Source organism: Sander lucioperca, chromosome 8 (genome assembly GCF_008315115.2).
Source record: "Sander lucioperca isolate FBNREF2018 chromosome 8, SLUC_FBN_1.2, whole genome shotgun sequence".
Taxonomy (NCBI): Eukaryota; Metazoa; Chordata; class Actinopteri; order Perciformes; family Percidae; genus Sander; species Sander lucioperca.
In genome coordinates this window covers 32480876-32497081 of record NC_050180.1, presented here as the reverse complement: position 1 = coordinate 32497081, position 16206 = coordinate 32480876, and the positions used below count along the sequence as shown (strand labels likewise).

The 16206-nt window shown below is 41.7% G+C and overlaps 3 protein-coding genes across 3 annotated transcripts in view; all 3 read right to left on the bottom strand.

Annotated features, from left to right (window-relative positions):
• LOC116051410 (gamma-crystallin M3-like) overlaps window positions 1–6827 on the bottom strand; it is a 160778-nt gene extending 153951 nt beyond the window's left edge. Inside the window, exon 1 of the mRNA XM_036004395.1 lies at window positions 6790–6827. Within this exon, the coding sequence (XP_035860288.1) occupies window positions 6790–6804 (15 nt within the window). The 5' untranslated portion in view covers window positions 6805–6827. The remainder of the gene's footprint in view (window positions 1–6789) is intronic.
• On the bottom strand, window positions 906–1782 carry LOC116051634 (gamma-crystallin M3-like). The gene is made up of 3 exons (XM_031302196.2): window positions 1682–1782; window positions 1327–1569; window positions 906–1221 (listed from the first exon to the last, which is right to left on the bottom strand). Exons 1-3 carry the CDS (start codon window positions 1712–1714, stop codon window positions 943–945), a joined length of 555 nt encoding a protein of 184 aa, XP_031158056.1. The 5' UTR covers window positions 1715–1782; the 3' UTR covers window positions 906–942.
• Window positions 6006–6884, bottom strand: LOC116052311 (gamma-crystallin M3-like). Its single transcript, XM_031302943.2, has 3 exons — window positions 6790–6884; window positions 6447–6689; window positions 6006–6339 (listed from the first exon to the last, which is right to left on the bottom strand). The coding sequence occupies exons 1-3, from the start codon at window positions 6802–6804 to the stop codon at window positions 6067–6069; spliced, it is 531 nt and encodes a 176-aa protein (XP_031158803.1). The 5' UTR covers window positions 6805–6884; the 3' UTR covers window positions 6006–6066.
• Window positions 6885–16206: the final 9322 nt, after the last annotated feature.

Sequence of the window (16206 nt, the reverse complement as noted above, 5' to 3'; positions counted from 1 at the left end):
TGGCATGTCTATTACTATTACTACTCTGCAAAAACTATTATTACTATTACTTTTTGTTGGTATGTCTATTACTATTACTACTCTGCAAAAACTATCATTACTATTACTTTTTATTGGTATATCTATTACTATTACTAATCTGCAAAAACTGTTTGCAGAGTAGCATGCTGTGTTTGTGTAAAACAGCGAGATGGACGAGAGCGAACTGCGTAGACAGAGCAGGATTGAAATATCACTTCCTAAATGTTTATGCCTGTAGACAGGTAAGTGGGTATTGATAAATATTGACTTTTTACTCACAAAGGTTTTATTATACTTACAGTAACATGCATAGCATCAGTTGTGCCAGTGGCCATTGATAACCCTCTCTATATCATTCCCTGTTATAACATGCACGGGCCGCCAGTTGAAGATCGCTGCTGTAAATACTTTAGCCACCACTTTTGTAAGAAAGGCGTGACCTGCATTTATCAGCAACACCTGCGAGCAGGTTATTTAGCTAATTAATGAATTTGCTAATGTGTACACAGTTCATTATGTAATATTAAATTAAATGTTAAGGTTGCTTTGAAATATATAAGATATAAGTACTATTTTGAGTTCATTGTCCAATTATTAATTATGATCCTGTATCCTATTAGCCTGTAATGTTTACTAATTGTTATATACACAGAATAATAATCCTTCTTCCAAAATCAATGGTCCGTCAAAGCCTTTGTTCATTGAGTTTAACAGTAATATGTACTGTAGAGCCAATTTTCCCATTAGATTTAAAACATTTTAGAATGAAAATGTACTTGCTATATGTTCATGACTCATTTGTTTGTACAATAATGTATAATACTGCATATTATTTTATTGTGACAGTAAGACAAAAAGCTTGACAAAAGTTAAAAGAGTGACATTATTTATTTAATGGTATTTGACACATTCAGTGAACATTTAGTAGCAGGAGTCCATGATACGCCTCATGCTCATCCACCTCATGCCACTCATGCCCATGTCCCTGAAGCTCCTGTACTCTCCGGGCCTCATGTACATCATCCTGCCTCTGTAGTTGGGCTGCTCGTACATCAGCCAGTGGCCGTCCATCACGTGGCAGGACTGGCAGTCGTTCATACGGTAACGGTCCATGATGTTGTCACAGTCGTCCATCAGCTCATAACTCTGACCACCAAAGTTCTCCCTCTCATAGATCTTCATTCGGAACTGACCTCTGTGCTGATTTTTGGAGAAAAGATAAACACATTAATGTCTTAATATCAAATGTTGTGGGGGTTTTCACCTGTAGTAGAATCCATATGATTGATGCCGTGTTATACCTACCATGGGGATCATACGGCAAGACCTGATGCTGTCTCTCATTCCCATCATGCTCATGTAGTCAGCGTACTCGCCCCTCCTCATGAAGTACTGGTTTCCCATGTAGTTGGGACGGTCGTAGACCATGAAGCAGCCACTCTCCACCCTGCAGGAGTGGCACCTGCTCAGGTAGGAGGACATGTCAGAGCAGTCGCTCATGCACTCATAGTGGCGACCCTGGAAGTTCCTCTCCTCGTAGAAGATGATCTGGAAAAATTTCAATGGTTCAATGATCAAAAAAAAGCAGCAAGGTGAATATGGTGATCCTATTTTGTAAACAGTAATAAATGCTAATTACAGAAAAGATATTTCTAAGTACCTTGCCCCTCATGTTCATGTTGGTGTTGGTCATGTTGGCTGTAGATTTGTTGTTGCTCCTGAACTGCCTTCCTACCTGTTTAACCCTTTCCTTTTATACACGACCAAACGAATGAATGCCCCTCCCCCTCAGAGAGCCCCCTTACTCAGCAACTCACTATTGGAGCCAACAGAATGCAGAGGTTATGTACAGTATATTTTTGTTCAGGGACTAGGTCACATGTAGTCTTTAGAAAGGCCATTTCTCTCATTACAGAAAGCATTCCTAACACAAAAAGAACAAAATGACATAAAAGCCTACAAGAAATTAATAACCAATTGAAAAAAAAAAAAAACAGGCAGCTCAGATTAAAGTAGGATATACTTTGCGATAAAAGTAAGTTTTTAAAAGAGGCTAAAAAGAAGACTCTGACCCAAACTTATTTCACTGTTTACTATCGAGGACCTATTTTCGTGAAACACTAATTTCCAAAAATATGAATTGAAGACTTTTTAATACATTTTTTTTAGGGCTGTCAAACGATTAATTTATTTTTTAATCGGGATTAATTGCTAAATTTCTATAGTTAATCACGATTAATCGCATGTTTCATCACATGATTAAAATTCTATTATTTTGCATTTCAGAACTATTTTTAAGTACATATTATCAATGGAAAGCAATTCTTACCAGTGTATCTTGACTGGAAATCAAATGCAAAGAAAGTGACTTTATGAACTTGATTTTAAGATTTGTATTTGTTTATTATTTATTTATTTACTGTAAACAAAAGAAAAATGTGTGAATCTAGTCACACATTTGAATCTAGAGTCAATATTGTGTGCAGTAACTCCTAAATAATTTTGATTACTCACTGACGTCGAGTGATCACCTTGCATCACTTTGCAGCAGTTCCAGTTTGGCTGCTTTCTCCGTGTCGTGCAGGCTGTGTATGCGTGGAACTACTGTCCCCCTCAACGGCAATGTAACGGGTCTCTTAATACATCCATGGTCAGAACATGCCAACCGTAGTACGTCTTTAAGACCCGAGTCTTCTACGATGCTGACAGGTCTGCAGTTAGTTGCCACCCATTTTGCAAGAGCTGTAGTCATTTTTTTGGATTTGGTTTCATCCGCAGGTCGGCAAGTAGCACTCTCCAAAATAGTGCTTTGCCTGAGCCCGCTAGCATCAACCTGAGTCACGTTAACTGTACTATGCTTAGCTCGTAGGTGGTAGCTCAAGGTTGACGTGCTTCGTGATATTTTAATCCGGCTTTACACAACGTGCATATAGCTTTCGACCCGTTCGGGAGTTTTTGGAAAATAAAAAGCGCCATTCAGAATTGTGTTGCTGCTGTCTTTCTCCATCATGCCTGCAGCCTGCAGCAGTAGGATGTGTACGAGGAAGTATGGCAAAGTGCGGCAAAGGGTCAAAATAGTAGCCTGTTAGGCACGACGCAAAGCCAAGTCAAGTGAAAATAAATTAATAAATGGCGGCATGCGATTAATGCGATTAAAAAAAATAAATGCGTTATGCTCGGCCCTTAATTGCATTGCAATTAACGCGTTAATGCTGACAGCCCTACTTTAAATAGGTGTTTATAGCTACATTTATCTCACATTTACAGCAAAACCCACCACCATCTTTTCTGCCTCTTTGATTCTCGTATTAGCTACTGAAATGTTTTTTGTATTTTCATTACATTGTTAAATCCTGTGTACAGTATGCATCATCAAGCTGCTCATAATCCCCTTGCTTTTGTTGTCTGAATTTGTTTGTTTTCTTGAGTTGCATGGCAGTTTGCTCTTTGGACCACTCAACAATAGCCTGGTGTGTGTCTTCCTGGTCCACACTGCCTATAACTGACAGTCAGTTTGTACAAGATTTTGGTTGTATTTCTCAGGTATATCAACCCAAAAACATACATTTAACTTACCAACAAAACATCAAATCAAAACAGCCTCATAAAAAACACATATTACAAAGACCATTATCTTAAAGCAATAATTTGACTTAAGTAAGTAGATTTTCCAAAACATCAAACAATTCCTTAAATATCTTGTTACCTTAATTCATGTACATATCACAGTGACCACTTTCTCTAGTTGGTCATTGTTAGATTATCTGGCTCAATATGTTTTATTCAAATTGCGTTAAAAATATAAAAATATAGGGCTGTCAAACGATTAATTTTTTTTAATTGGGATAAATCACTGAATTTCTATAGTTAATCACGATTAATCACATGTTTTATCACATGATTAAAATTCTATTATTTTGCATTTCAGAACTATTTTTAAGTACATATTAACAATGGAAAGCAATTCTTACCAGTGTATCTTGACTGGGAATCAAATGAATGCAAAGAAAGTGACTTTATGAACTTGATTTTAAGATTTGTATTTGTTTATTATTTATTTATTTACTGTAAACAAAAGAAAAATGTGTGCATCTAGTCACACATTTGAATCTAGAGTCAATATAGTGTGCAGTAACTCATCACCTTGCATCACTTTGCAGCAGTTCCAGTTTGGCTGCTTTCTCCGTGTCGTGCAGGCTGTGTATGCGTGAAACTACTGTCCCCCTCAACGGCAATGTAACGGGTCTCTTAATACATCCATGGTCAGAACATGCCAACCGTAGTACGTTTTTAAGACCCGAGTCTTCTACGATGCTGACAGGTCTGCAGTTAGTTGCCACCCATTTTGCAAGAGCTGTAGTCATTTTTTTGGGGATTTGGTTTCATCCGCAGGTCGGCAAGTAGCACTCTCCAAAATAGTGCTTTGCCTGAGCCCACTAGCATCAACCTGAGTCACGTTAACTGTACTATGCTTAGCTTGTAGGTGGTAGCTCAAGCTTGACGTGCTTCGGTGATATTTTAATTCGGCTTTATACAATGTGCATATGGCTTTCGACCCGTCTGGGAGTTTTGGAAAATAAAAAGCGCCATTCAGAATTGTGTTGCTGCTGTCTTTCTCTATCATGCCTGCAGCCTGCAGCAGTAGATTGTGTACGAGGAAGTATGGCAAAGCGCGGCAAACGCGTTAATGCTGACAGCCCTAATTTTAATATTTTGGGGGCACTGATGATGGTGCCAGAGAAAAGGTCAGCAAAGGCCAGGGTCAACAAAAGCCTTTGGATTCATACACTGGACAATATAAATAAAGTGTTGGTGAGGTGCAGTTTTGATGGCACTAGAGTAAAGGTCAAGAGGTCATCAAAATAATTGGACTCAATCCTTTGGGGATCATGAATATATTGTAGACCGTTTATATTCCTACTTTCCTATTTTAAATATCCCCAAAACAGTAAGAGCTTTAAAAGCATGGGTCTGTATATTCTGCAGTGATATGATATGTCAGTGTTTTGCATTGTGGGCCTTAACATGACTTATGTTACAATAACAATAACACACAAGTGACAAAATGTTTTTTTAAGTTCAGAATAGGTGGTTATAATCCTGGTTAAGTTTACAATAATATACCCTCTGTCGTTTATTATAGTGTGTTGGGTCAATTTTCTTCCTAACGCTGAAAACACATCAAGCAGGGGCAAAGTGCTGCTCACTGCAATAATTACATTTTTGTGTTGTGTTGTTGTGTTTCAAGCGGGAAGAAATTCTTTGTAAACATAGGTCTACATGTCACAGGAATCCAAGGACTCTGTTACTGATTGGCTGCAGCTATTCTCTGTTATTGATGTTGTAAAACTATCCCCAACTTTTAGTTTGGCTGCACTTTGCTGCAGTATCAACCATCCCCAGCGCAGAGCGTTCGCCACAGCTTTATGTAGACATTGCATGGCAGGTTGCTGCATGACCAAGCAGTGGCCTTGTGTTTACGGCATAGAAAGTCCAAATTAACTGAGAAATGTGCTGTGCAGCACTTGCAAATCTGTTATGGTGTAACTCTACTCTACAGCAATTAAACACAAATGATCCTATTAAAACACGTCTTTTATCTTCATCATACTTCATATAAATAATGTGAAAATCAAAAGTAGGGGTGACTTTAAACCACAAAAAAGTTTGTGCCCAAAAAAAGCCAAAAAGATGGTTACTATTTTTATCCTTTTATATTTGTAATTTACAAAGCATTAGTAACCAGCAAATGTACAACCTGCCATTCTGTGTATGTACTGTGTGGACCAAGTACTGTATCACAACACAATCTGTTATGTTTCACATATTTAAAGGATTTTTTCTGATGTAAAAAGATATAAAAACATGCAAAGTATGTCAGTGGTGTGCGCTAAAAATCACCGGAATGCCCTAGTCACATAATACAGGAATTGCTGCCCAATCATGTACTAAATTCATATTAAATGAAGGGTAACAGGTAGAAATATTTTGTCAAAAAAAGTTTTATTATTTTGGCTTATTTAGACATATTCTACACAACTGTTTTTACATGTCCATGATACGCCTCATGCTCATCCACCTCATGCCACTCATGCCCATGTCCCTGAAGCTCCTGTACTCTCCGGGCCTCATGTACATCATCCTGCCTCTGTAGTTGGGCTGCTCGTACATCAGCCAGTGGCCGTCCATCACGTGGCAGGACTGGCAGTCGTTCATACGGTAACGGTCCATGATGTTGTCACAGTCGTCCATCAGCTCGTAACTCTGACCACCGAAGTTCTCCCTCTCATAGATCTTCATCCTGAACTGACCTCTGTGCTGTTTTTTGGAAAAAGACAAAACCAATTAATGTCTTCATATCAAGTTTTGTGGGGGTTGTCACCTGTAGTAGAACAATAGTATCACAGATGCCGTGTTATACCTACCATGGGGATCATACGGCAAGACCTGATGCAGTCTCTCATTCCCATCGTGCTCATGTAGTCAGCGTACTCGCCCCTCCTCATGAAGTACTGGTTACCCATGTAGTTGGGGCGGTCGTAGACCATGAAGCAGCCGCTCTCCACCCTGCAGGAGTGGCACCTGCTCAGGTAGGAGGACATGTCAGAGCAGTCACTCATGCACTCATAGTGGCGACCCTGGAAGTTCCTGTCCTCGTAGAAGATGATCTGAGAAAAGACAAAATATAAGGAATAGGGATTAAAGCTAAAAATAATATGATATAATTGATAATCACTTAAAAATAATTAGTGAGGGGAGTGTTCTTACCTTGCCCATGGTCATGATTGTGGTGTTAGTAGTTCAGAGAACTATGTTGGCACAGTGATGTTGGTCCTATTTTAACTGTTACTTTTATACCTGACCAAACCCACAGTATCTATGGCTCCCATTGTGTAAACCCCTGACCAAGCAACATGGTATAGAGGCCTATAGACTGCTCAGGGGCATTTGTCACATTTCCATGTGACTGTACCCCCCAGAAGACTGTAGAATGGATTTTCCCATAGGGAATTCAATACAATGAGCAAATTTTATAGTTACAATACAGAATAACAAACAATAGTCTCTCTTACACACTGTATGGCCTTCTGATTGGTAAGTGGACAATTTACAGACATGAGTTTCCTTTTGTGTGACCACAATAGTCTGACATGGCAGTCTATAATGCACTTGTTTATCCAGCTGTTTGTAGAGCCATGTCTGTATAGTAAACATACAAAATAACTGACAACGTAAACCCTGTATATTACCAAATTTACAGGGTTTACCAATTTTTTTTAGCAGAAAAGTTATGGCATAAGTTCATTTTAAGTGTTTATTAATGTATAGTATTCATCAACAATTGTAACTTGAAGACATATTTTGTATTATTAAGACAGAGAGTTAGCCTGATCATTAAGGTAGGTGCATTACTAGGTAGTCTACTTTACTAAGATATTTTGGGAAGGTCTGAAAGTGTATCACACTGTAAATGGATTTTACATGGATTTGGTTTTGGTCTAAATTACATAAACTTAAATCTAAATTCTAGTGGCGATGTCAAAGATACCAAATACTGTGCTTCAGAATACTGCCAGATTCTGAAGCACAAGACATCAAATTCCACGTGAGGTCTAGGGTTTAAATAATTCAATGTGAAAACAAAATATAGCTTCAATGATGAGCTTGAACAAGGTGATAACAAGCTGAGAGTCTATAGCCATTTCACATATGAAGTATGGACAATGTACGAGGAATCAGGTCCCGACATTGTCCAGAGTTTCCCTTTAATGCTACGTTTACACGTGGCCGGCTATTTTCATAAACGGACATTTCAACCTCTCCGTTTTCAAAAATAACATCGTGCACAGCGGTCAGTTTTCAGAAAAGTGTTCGTAACATACATACATAGACATGTATATGCCGTCAATCCTGTCAAGAGCATGCCAAACCTGTAGGTGGCAGTGTAACGCGAAGCTCAAGCCCACGATAGCCAATCAGAATGCTGAAAATAGCAACAACAGCAACGAATCACTTACTCTCTCTTCTCTTCCTCACTTCCTCGGCTGCCTAAACCTCCATTTGTCTCAGTTTACATGCAAACGTGCAAATTAAGTTTTCCAAAATCTCCACTTTGGCCGGAGGTTTTAGAAAGACTCGTTTTCAGAGGCGAATTCTCTGTTTGCGTGTAAACAAAGGGCACAAACAAAGGAAAATGTCTCAGTTTTTCAAAATAACCATGTACATGTAAACAGGGCCTTACCCATGAACCACACAACAGGAGATTGTCCATGTGAAAAGGCTGCTTATCTCCCTTTTCACTAGCCTATGTTCCCAAAATTAACAATGTTTTGTGTCTGCTTAATCTTTAATTTCAGTGTAATGTTTTAGTTTATTTAAAAAAATATATTATTTGACATAGGCCTGTTTGGTTTATGAGTTTATAGTATTTTGCTATGGTTCTGCCTGTGATGTGGGGCGTAGATCAGCTGTTCAGCAGATCAATTAAGGAGAGTGTATGCAGGTTTGCCTCATTAGGTCATGAGGGGCTAGGCACTCCTAAGGTGTAGAACAATAGGTAAGATAGTTCTGCAGTGAATGACATATTTATAATATTTGGGGTGCATATTGTTGTGGGTGCACATATATGTATAACTAGTAATGTCAGCAGTAACTTACCTATCTAATTGTAATGGTATTTTCAGAAACAAAGTGTTAATGTTGCTTTCTCAGGACAGCTCACCCTATATCACCAGGTGATAGGTCCCAATTAGGTAAGGCTGGGACGTTAAAAGTGCCTTCAGAAGAAGGTAAAGGAAGAAAGGACTTGGCAGCTTGCTGTGAGATTGCCGTTATGTTTGTTTGACGTTATTTTTCTGTTTAAATTAGTTTTTGTATTTCTCAGGGTTCAATTTGTGCCCTGTGTTTGAGTATGTTTTTGTTGTTTTGTTTCTAAACCCCACAGCTTTTGCACTTCAAAAGCTTCCTGTCCAGCTTCCTCAAAACGCCCCACCACCTCATCGGCCTTGGCATGAGGAGGGTGGACTGACATTTGGTGGCAATGGTAGGATTTTTTTTTTTGTCTCTGAAGCTGGAGAACCTGAAGAAGCCAAGTTGCCCCAACACCAGGAGCATGAAGAAGGCCATGCAGAGTGACCAGGGGAAAGCCTTGCAGTATGACCCAGGGGTGCTTCTAAGCGACCAGGGGGCCATGGAGGACCAGACCCTGGGTGGAGACGATGGTGGTCACGGGGGTCCTGACCAAGAAGGCTTCAACCAGCTGTACGCCTTGATTCAGAGGCAGATGCAAGCGCAGGAGAGAGAGGCCTACAAGCAGGAACAGTGATGGAGACAGAGATGACATTGAACAATATCTAAGAAAATTTGAGTGGTTAGCCACAGCCTACAGATGGCCTGGAGCAGAGTGGGCTGTGCAGCTGGTTCCCTATCTGACTGGTAAGGCCAGAAATGCCTATGTTGCTATGGATGTGACTGGGTCAACGGACTACAGTATGACAAGGTTAAAGAGGCCATTTTCGCAAAGTATGAGATAAATGAAGAAATGTATCGTCAGTGGTTTCAGGAGCCAGACATCCTTCCTAGGGAGACTCCTCAAGAGCTTTATCATCGACTGAAAGATCTCTACAAGAAATGGGTAAAGCCTGCTCGGAAGACAGTGGAAGAAGAAGTTCTGATCCTGGAGCAGTTCCTCCGCACCCTGTCTCCTGAAGTAAGAGTGTGGGTGAAAGAAACACGACCCTGAGAATGGCCAGAAAGCTGCTCAACTGCTGGAGGCCTTCCTGTCTGCACAGAGGGAACCGAAAATCTTCCGTCATGACAAGAACCATCGGCTTGGGAGCTCTAATGTTGTGGCAGACTTCCTGTCTCGCCATCCTGATGGCAAGCTTCCAAGGGAGGAGGAAATGTGAAAAGGTTGCCTTTCTCCCTTTTCACTAGCCTATGTTCCCAAAATTAACAATGTTTTATGTCTGCTTAATCTTTAATTTCAGTGTAATGTTTTATTTGATAAATTTATTATTTGACATATGCCTGTTTAGTTTATGGGTTCATAGTATTTTTCTACGGTTCTGCCTGTGATTTGGGGAGTAGATCAGCTGCTCACCAGCTCAATTAAAGAGAGTGTATGCATGTTTGCCTGATTAGGTCATGAGGGGCTAGGCACTCCTAAGGTGTAGAACAATAGGTAAGAAAGTTCTACAGTGAATTACTTTTTTTATTTTTTTATTTTTTGGGGCATTCCGCTTTTAATGGGTAGGACAGCTAGATATGAAAGGGGAGAGAGAGGGGGAAGACATGCTCAAACCCTGGACCTTCTGCATCGAGGCATACACCTCTATATATGTGCGCCTGCTCTACCAACTGAGCATATTGTTGTGGGTGCACATATATGTATAAATAATAATGTCAGCAGTAACTTACCTATCTAATTGTAATGGTGTTTTCAGAAACACAGTGTTAATGTTGCATTCTTAGGTTAGCTCACCCTATAACCACCTGTGCAGTCAAAAACGACTAGCAAAATCCAGCTAGTCCATGAAGTATTTTGTGTTAGCTAGCAAAAAACACCAGGTTTACCCTAATACAATAACCCAACACTAAGTTTAGCCTTGACCTCTTAACCTATCCCTAACTAATCCTGATTAATCTATTGCACAGTAGAATGGCACCAGTGAGAGGAAGAGAGGTGCAGGAAGACAGCAAAAAGGACAGCACAGGGAAAGAACAAACGGCAAGCACAAAATACAACAAGTGAAGTGAGAACAGGATGAAGGGAGCCATTGAAGAGTACAGGGAGATAGTGGAGGTAGGGGCCACACCAAAGTTAAGGCTCTTGGCTAGGGCCTAGAACGTGCCAAAATCAACTCTACAGATGCGAGTGTAGGGAGTTGTAGGGGAGCAGGCTAGTATGGTCTGCTACTCATCATTTTTAAAGGCAAAAGGCTCCGGGCTAATTGGTGTTTTGGGGCACCAAACAACATCCATGTAAGAGTATCAGACAATGGATGGATCACCTCTGAGTTGTTTTTGGAGTGGGGAAAGCAGTTTTTAGCCCACCTGCCCAAAGAAGACCCCCATCTACATCCAGCCAGACTTCCTTTACTCATGAGAGACAACAACGTGCATGTTGGGGGTTTTCTTCCACATACAACACACATTATCCAGCCAGCTAACAGGGCATTCTTTAAAAGCTTGATGCACCATTGGAACCTGCCAGGTCGGGTCTACACCAGAGAGAATGGTGGAAGAAAGCTGCAGAGACCCCTCTTCTTCCCCCTGCTCTCAAAAGCCTGGAAAGGTGCAGCAACACCACAGAGTGCACAGGCAGGTTTCAGGGGCAGTGGGATCTACCCACTAGACCCCAATCGCATAAACCAAGCTCTGTTTTCTCCCAGTTTGACAATGGAACATGATGAGCCATCTGAGGCCCCTGAGACCCATCAGCATCCTCACCCAAGCCATTCCTCAAGTCACCAAGCTAAATGCTTAAGAGGGAAAGTTGCTGTTGTACAAGTAGCTAGCAGCGCCCCTGAACCCCGGCTGACTAGCAGCTCCCCTGAACCCCGGCTGACTAGCAGCTCCCCTGAACCCCGGCTGACTAGCAGCTCCCCAGAGTCCCGGCTGACTAGCAGCTCCCCTGAACCCCGGCTGACTAGCAGCTCGGCTGACTAGCAGCTCCCCTGAACCCCAGCTGACTAGCAGCTCCCCAGAGTCCCGGCTGACTAGCAGCTCCCCAGAGTCCCGGCTGACTAGCAGCTCCCCTAAACCCCGGCTGACTAGCAGCTCTCGCGGCGTCCTGCTCCACTCTGCGTCCACGCCTGCTTCCAGCCTTCCCCTCGTCTGCTCCTCGGCTCCCCTGCTTCCAGTGCTCCTTCCTCAGTGTAGATCATTTGGTTAAATGTTTATGCAGTTTGTTCATTATGAGCCACCGTACTGTGTTGTCTTATCCAATCAGAATGCCCAGTGGCGTAGTTCACTTTCTCTCTGGTCTGTATTGTCTCTCAGTTATCGAAGGCTTGGATTAAATGCAGTCGCTTACACTCGGTGTGATCATGGTGTTGACTCATATCAACCCATATCAACTTTCTACATGGTGTCAGAAGCGAGTACGGATTTCTCGGCAGTGAGTTTTTTCTTTTTCTCGGTCGTCGTTGAACAGCTTGTTGCTTTGGACCATGCTAGCATAGCCTAGCCTAGCTATCGCTCTACCCAACGTGATGGTGGATGGATTTCGCAGACCCGATCCTCGCCGAGAATTGGCGTATTTTTGAGCGGGAGTATGACATTTTTATTGCTGCCGCACATTCGGACAAGTCAGCAAAGACCCAAGCTTACATCCTTCTCAACATTGCTGGCCCAGACGCAATCGAACAAAAGCGTTCTTATGCCTACGCAGCTGAAGTGCGCCTGTGTTGTGAGTGTTTGAAGAAAGAGTTTCAGGAAATCTGCAATCATCAAAACAACAGGACTATGGAAAGACACAAATTTCATACCAGAGGTCAGAAACAAGGTGAGAGCATTGAATCATTCATAAGTGACTTAAGGATTAAGGCTAAATGCTGCCACTTCGGAGACATAACAGAGGCGCTGATCTGTGACCGCATTGTGTGTGGCTTTACCAGTGACACTTTGAGAAAAGCTCTGTTAAGGGATAGCGAGCTATCACTTGCAAAAGCCATTTCAACCTGTCGGATACACGAGATGACAGAGGAAAGTAGCAAGACTTTAGCATCACAAAGTAATGCTGCCAGTGTGGATGCAGTTAGGCTAGCTCCAAATAGAATGCAGTGGCCAAAGCCCCAGCCCCCCTCACAGACAGTCACGATGTGCAATAATTGTGGAGGCCGCCACGCAGCTAAGCGGGAAAAGTGTCCAGCATTCGGACAACAGTGTCACAGTTGCCAAAAGTTTAACCACTTTAAAAGTTGCTGCAAGTCTAAACCGTGCAACCAAAATAGGCAACATCCTAGACAGAAAACTGGCAGGCAGACTGTTAATGAGATAGAAATAGAGGAACAAACGTGAAGATGGAACATTTTATGTGGATGGCGTTGAAGTCATGTTGATTGTGTGAATCTACAAGCCACTGAAAAGGATGAAGGATTTGTCACGATGCATATAAACGGCAAGCCCACTGAGATGAAAGTGGACACAGGAGCAAAATGCAATGTGATGTCACTTGACACTTTCAGAAGACTTAACATCAGTGAACAACTTGTAAAGCAGAAGAAAGCAGCTAGCCTTGTTGCTTATGGAGGTACCAGAATAGAGACCAGTGGCATCGCCAGACCATGCTGCTCAAAGGAGCAGAACCACTCATTGCCGTTTTTCATCGTGGACAGAGCAGTGCAACCACTTCTAGGATTTCATGCATGTGTGGACATGGGGATTGTGAAAATGAGTCCATACGTCCACCAGATCAGCGTGGAGACTGGACTTGGACGTGGACTTCAGCTCACAGACATTCACACAGTACAAAGACCTGTTCAGTGATGAGCTAGGAGAACTTCCAGTTACATACTCCATGATTTTGGATACCAGCATACAGCCTGTGGTCCGCCCAGCTCACTGTATCCCCGTTGCAATGCAAGAAAGAGTTAAAGCTGAACTTGAACGCATGCAAAGCATAGGTGTCATAACACCAGTCACAGAACCAACCGACTGGGTGTTGTCCATGGTAGCGGCACATAAGAAGGATAAGCGAGAAATCAGACTATGTATCAACCCCAAAGAAAACACCGCACTGAAAAGACCCCATCACCCAATGCGCAGCGTTGAGGAGGTGGCAGCACAAATGTCCGGGGCAACAGTGTTTTCTGTTCTGGATGCAAAAAACTCTTTCTGGCAGATACGTCTCGACAAGAAATCGTCACTGTTGACCACTTTCAGCACTCCATTTGGGCGCTACAGATTTCTAAGGATGCCCTTCGGCATAAATTCCGCAAGTGAAGTATTTCAGCGCTCCATGGAACAACTGTTTGCGGGCTACCCCTTCTCAGTCATCATCGATGACATCATCATAGGAGGCCGCGGAGTGGCTGAACACAACGCCAACTTGAGAAAGGTGCTTGAAAGGGCATGGGAAGTCAATCTCAGGTTAAACCCAAACAAGTGTAAATTCCGCCTGGACCAGGTAGCATACGTAGGCCACATCTTCACAAGCGAAGGCCTAAAAGCAGACCCGTCTAAAACTGCAGCAATCAATGACACAGCGCACTCACCCATTGGGAATCACGACACACAATACACCACATGTTCAGGTCGAATCTGCAGACCAAATCCCAAATACATGTGGAATTTCATCCCAGCTATCCAGCGTGTTTAGTATTGTGACATTCGATGGACTTAAACACTCATGGTGATTAGTAGGCTATGAAGAGGCCTAAATGTTAAAGTGAAATATGAGCCGTTCAGTTTACCTTATTTGTTTGATTTAAGTTGCTAAGGTATGTTTAACAGTGTTATCTTGTTTGATGGTGCTAAAGACTAAAAGGAAGGGATGTAGATCATTTGGTTAAATGTTTATGCAGTTTGTTCATTATGAGCCACCGTACTGTGTTGTCTTATCCAATCAGAATGCCCAGTGGCGTAGTTCACTTCCTATCTGGTCTATATTTTCTCTCAGTTATCGAAGGCTTGGATTAAATGCAGTCGCTTACACTCGGTGTGATCATTGACTCATATCAACCCATATCAACTTTCTACATTCGGCTTCCTCGCCCTCGGTCTCCCCGCTCCCCTCCTCGCGGCTCCCTGCGGCACCCTGCCTCCACGCCTGCTTCCAGCCTTCCCCTCTGCTGCTCCTCGGCACCCCCATTTCCAGTGCCCCTTCCTCAGTTTCCTCGCCCTCGGTCTCCCCGTCCTCCCTGAGTCCCCTCTCCTTTACCCTTTCCTTTATTTTTTCAAATAAACATTTTTGTTGAACCTTAGTCCTGCGTTTGGGTCCGTTGTGTCACGCGATGCAACAGTCATTTCCCCATAGACTTCTTTTTGGTACCAATGGAGTCGCCTCCTATTGGAAATGAGACAAAATGTAGGTTTAAGGCAACTTCCGCATTGGCTTTACTTTTCAAACCCGGAAGCTTTGTCCATTATTTTTTACAGTCTGTTTGTAACGGAATCATGAAATATGTTTAGTAAGATAAAAGCAGAGCTATATATTTTTTTTAAACATGCAGGTCAAAGACTAAGACGGCTATTCTCGTACGAAACACTTAAATTAGCCTGAGAGATGAGGAAAAAGGAAATGTCTATTGGGATAGCAGGACTAAGAGTCTACAGCCATGCTAATAGCTCTGTGAGGCTGTACTTTAGCACAACAGTGCTTTGAGCTCAAAGCTAAGGTTGGCATCATAATATATTCACAATGGCAACACTAACATGTTAATGTTTTGCAGGTATAATGTTTACCATGTTCACAAACCTAGTTTAGCCTGTTAGCATACTCACATTTGCTAATTACCACAAAACTCAAACTACAGATGAGGCTGATGGGAATGTAATTAGTTTAGCAATTATTTGGTCTTAAAACAAGTATTGACCAAATAAAAAAATTATTGAGATTTTTTTATTGTTACTTTAGTCTGGACCACAGTGGTGAACCAACTGCCTGACAGACAGGCCGACATCGCCATCCCTAGAGCCATGCTGCTAGCATGGTTAAAAATGATTGTAAATTAGTTTCTTTATTCTGCTATTTCGTGTCCAATTTATTTTAAAATGTTGTACATACAGTAAGCAAATGTTACCTGAAATTATGTGTATACAGTATATTGTGTTATATGTCTTTCTTTTGGCTTTGTACATGTTGAAGCTATAGTGCGTAGTTTCTGTCTCCCCGATGAGGAATTCTAAGTAATGACAATGCCACTGTTTCATTAAAATGAGACAAGCCTTCCATGATCGTGCACCACCCCCACCCCTCCTCCATGCAGTTGCTTGCAGCCTTATTACTATAAAAAAGTTATGCACTAAAGCTTTAACAAAAGATCTATGCGGTATTTTTTAAGTTTATTATAAAGCGCCTTGTAGTCACATGTGGGATGGGCCAAATGTTTGACATGAACTATATGGTGGATATTATGGTGGAGGATTTAAATGCCAAATTAACAATCATCTTTCAATTTAATGGTCAAATATTTGTAATCAGTGATCATTTCTAGAAAGGTTATACTGATTTAATTATAC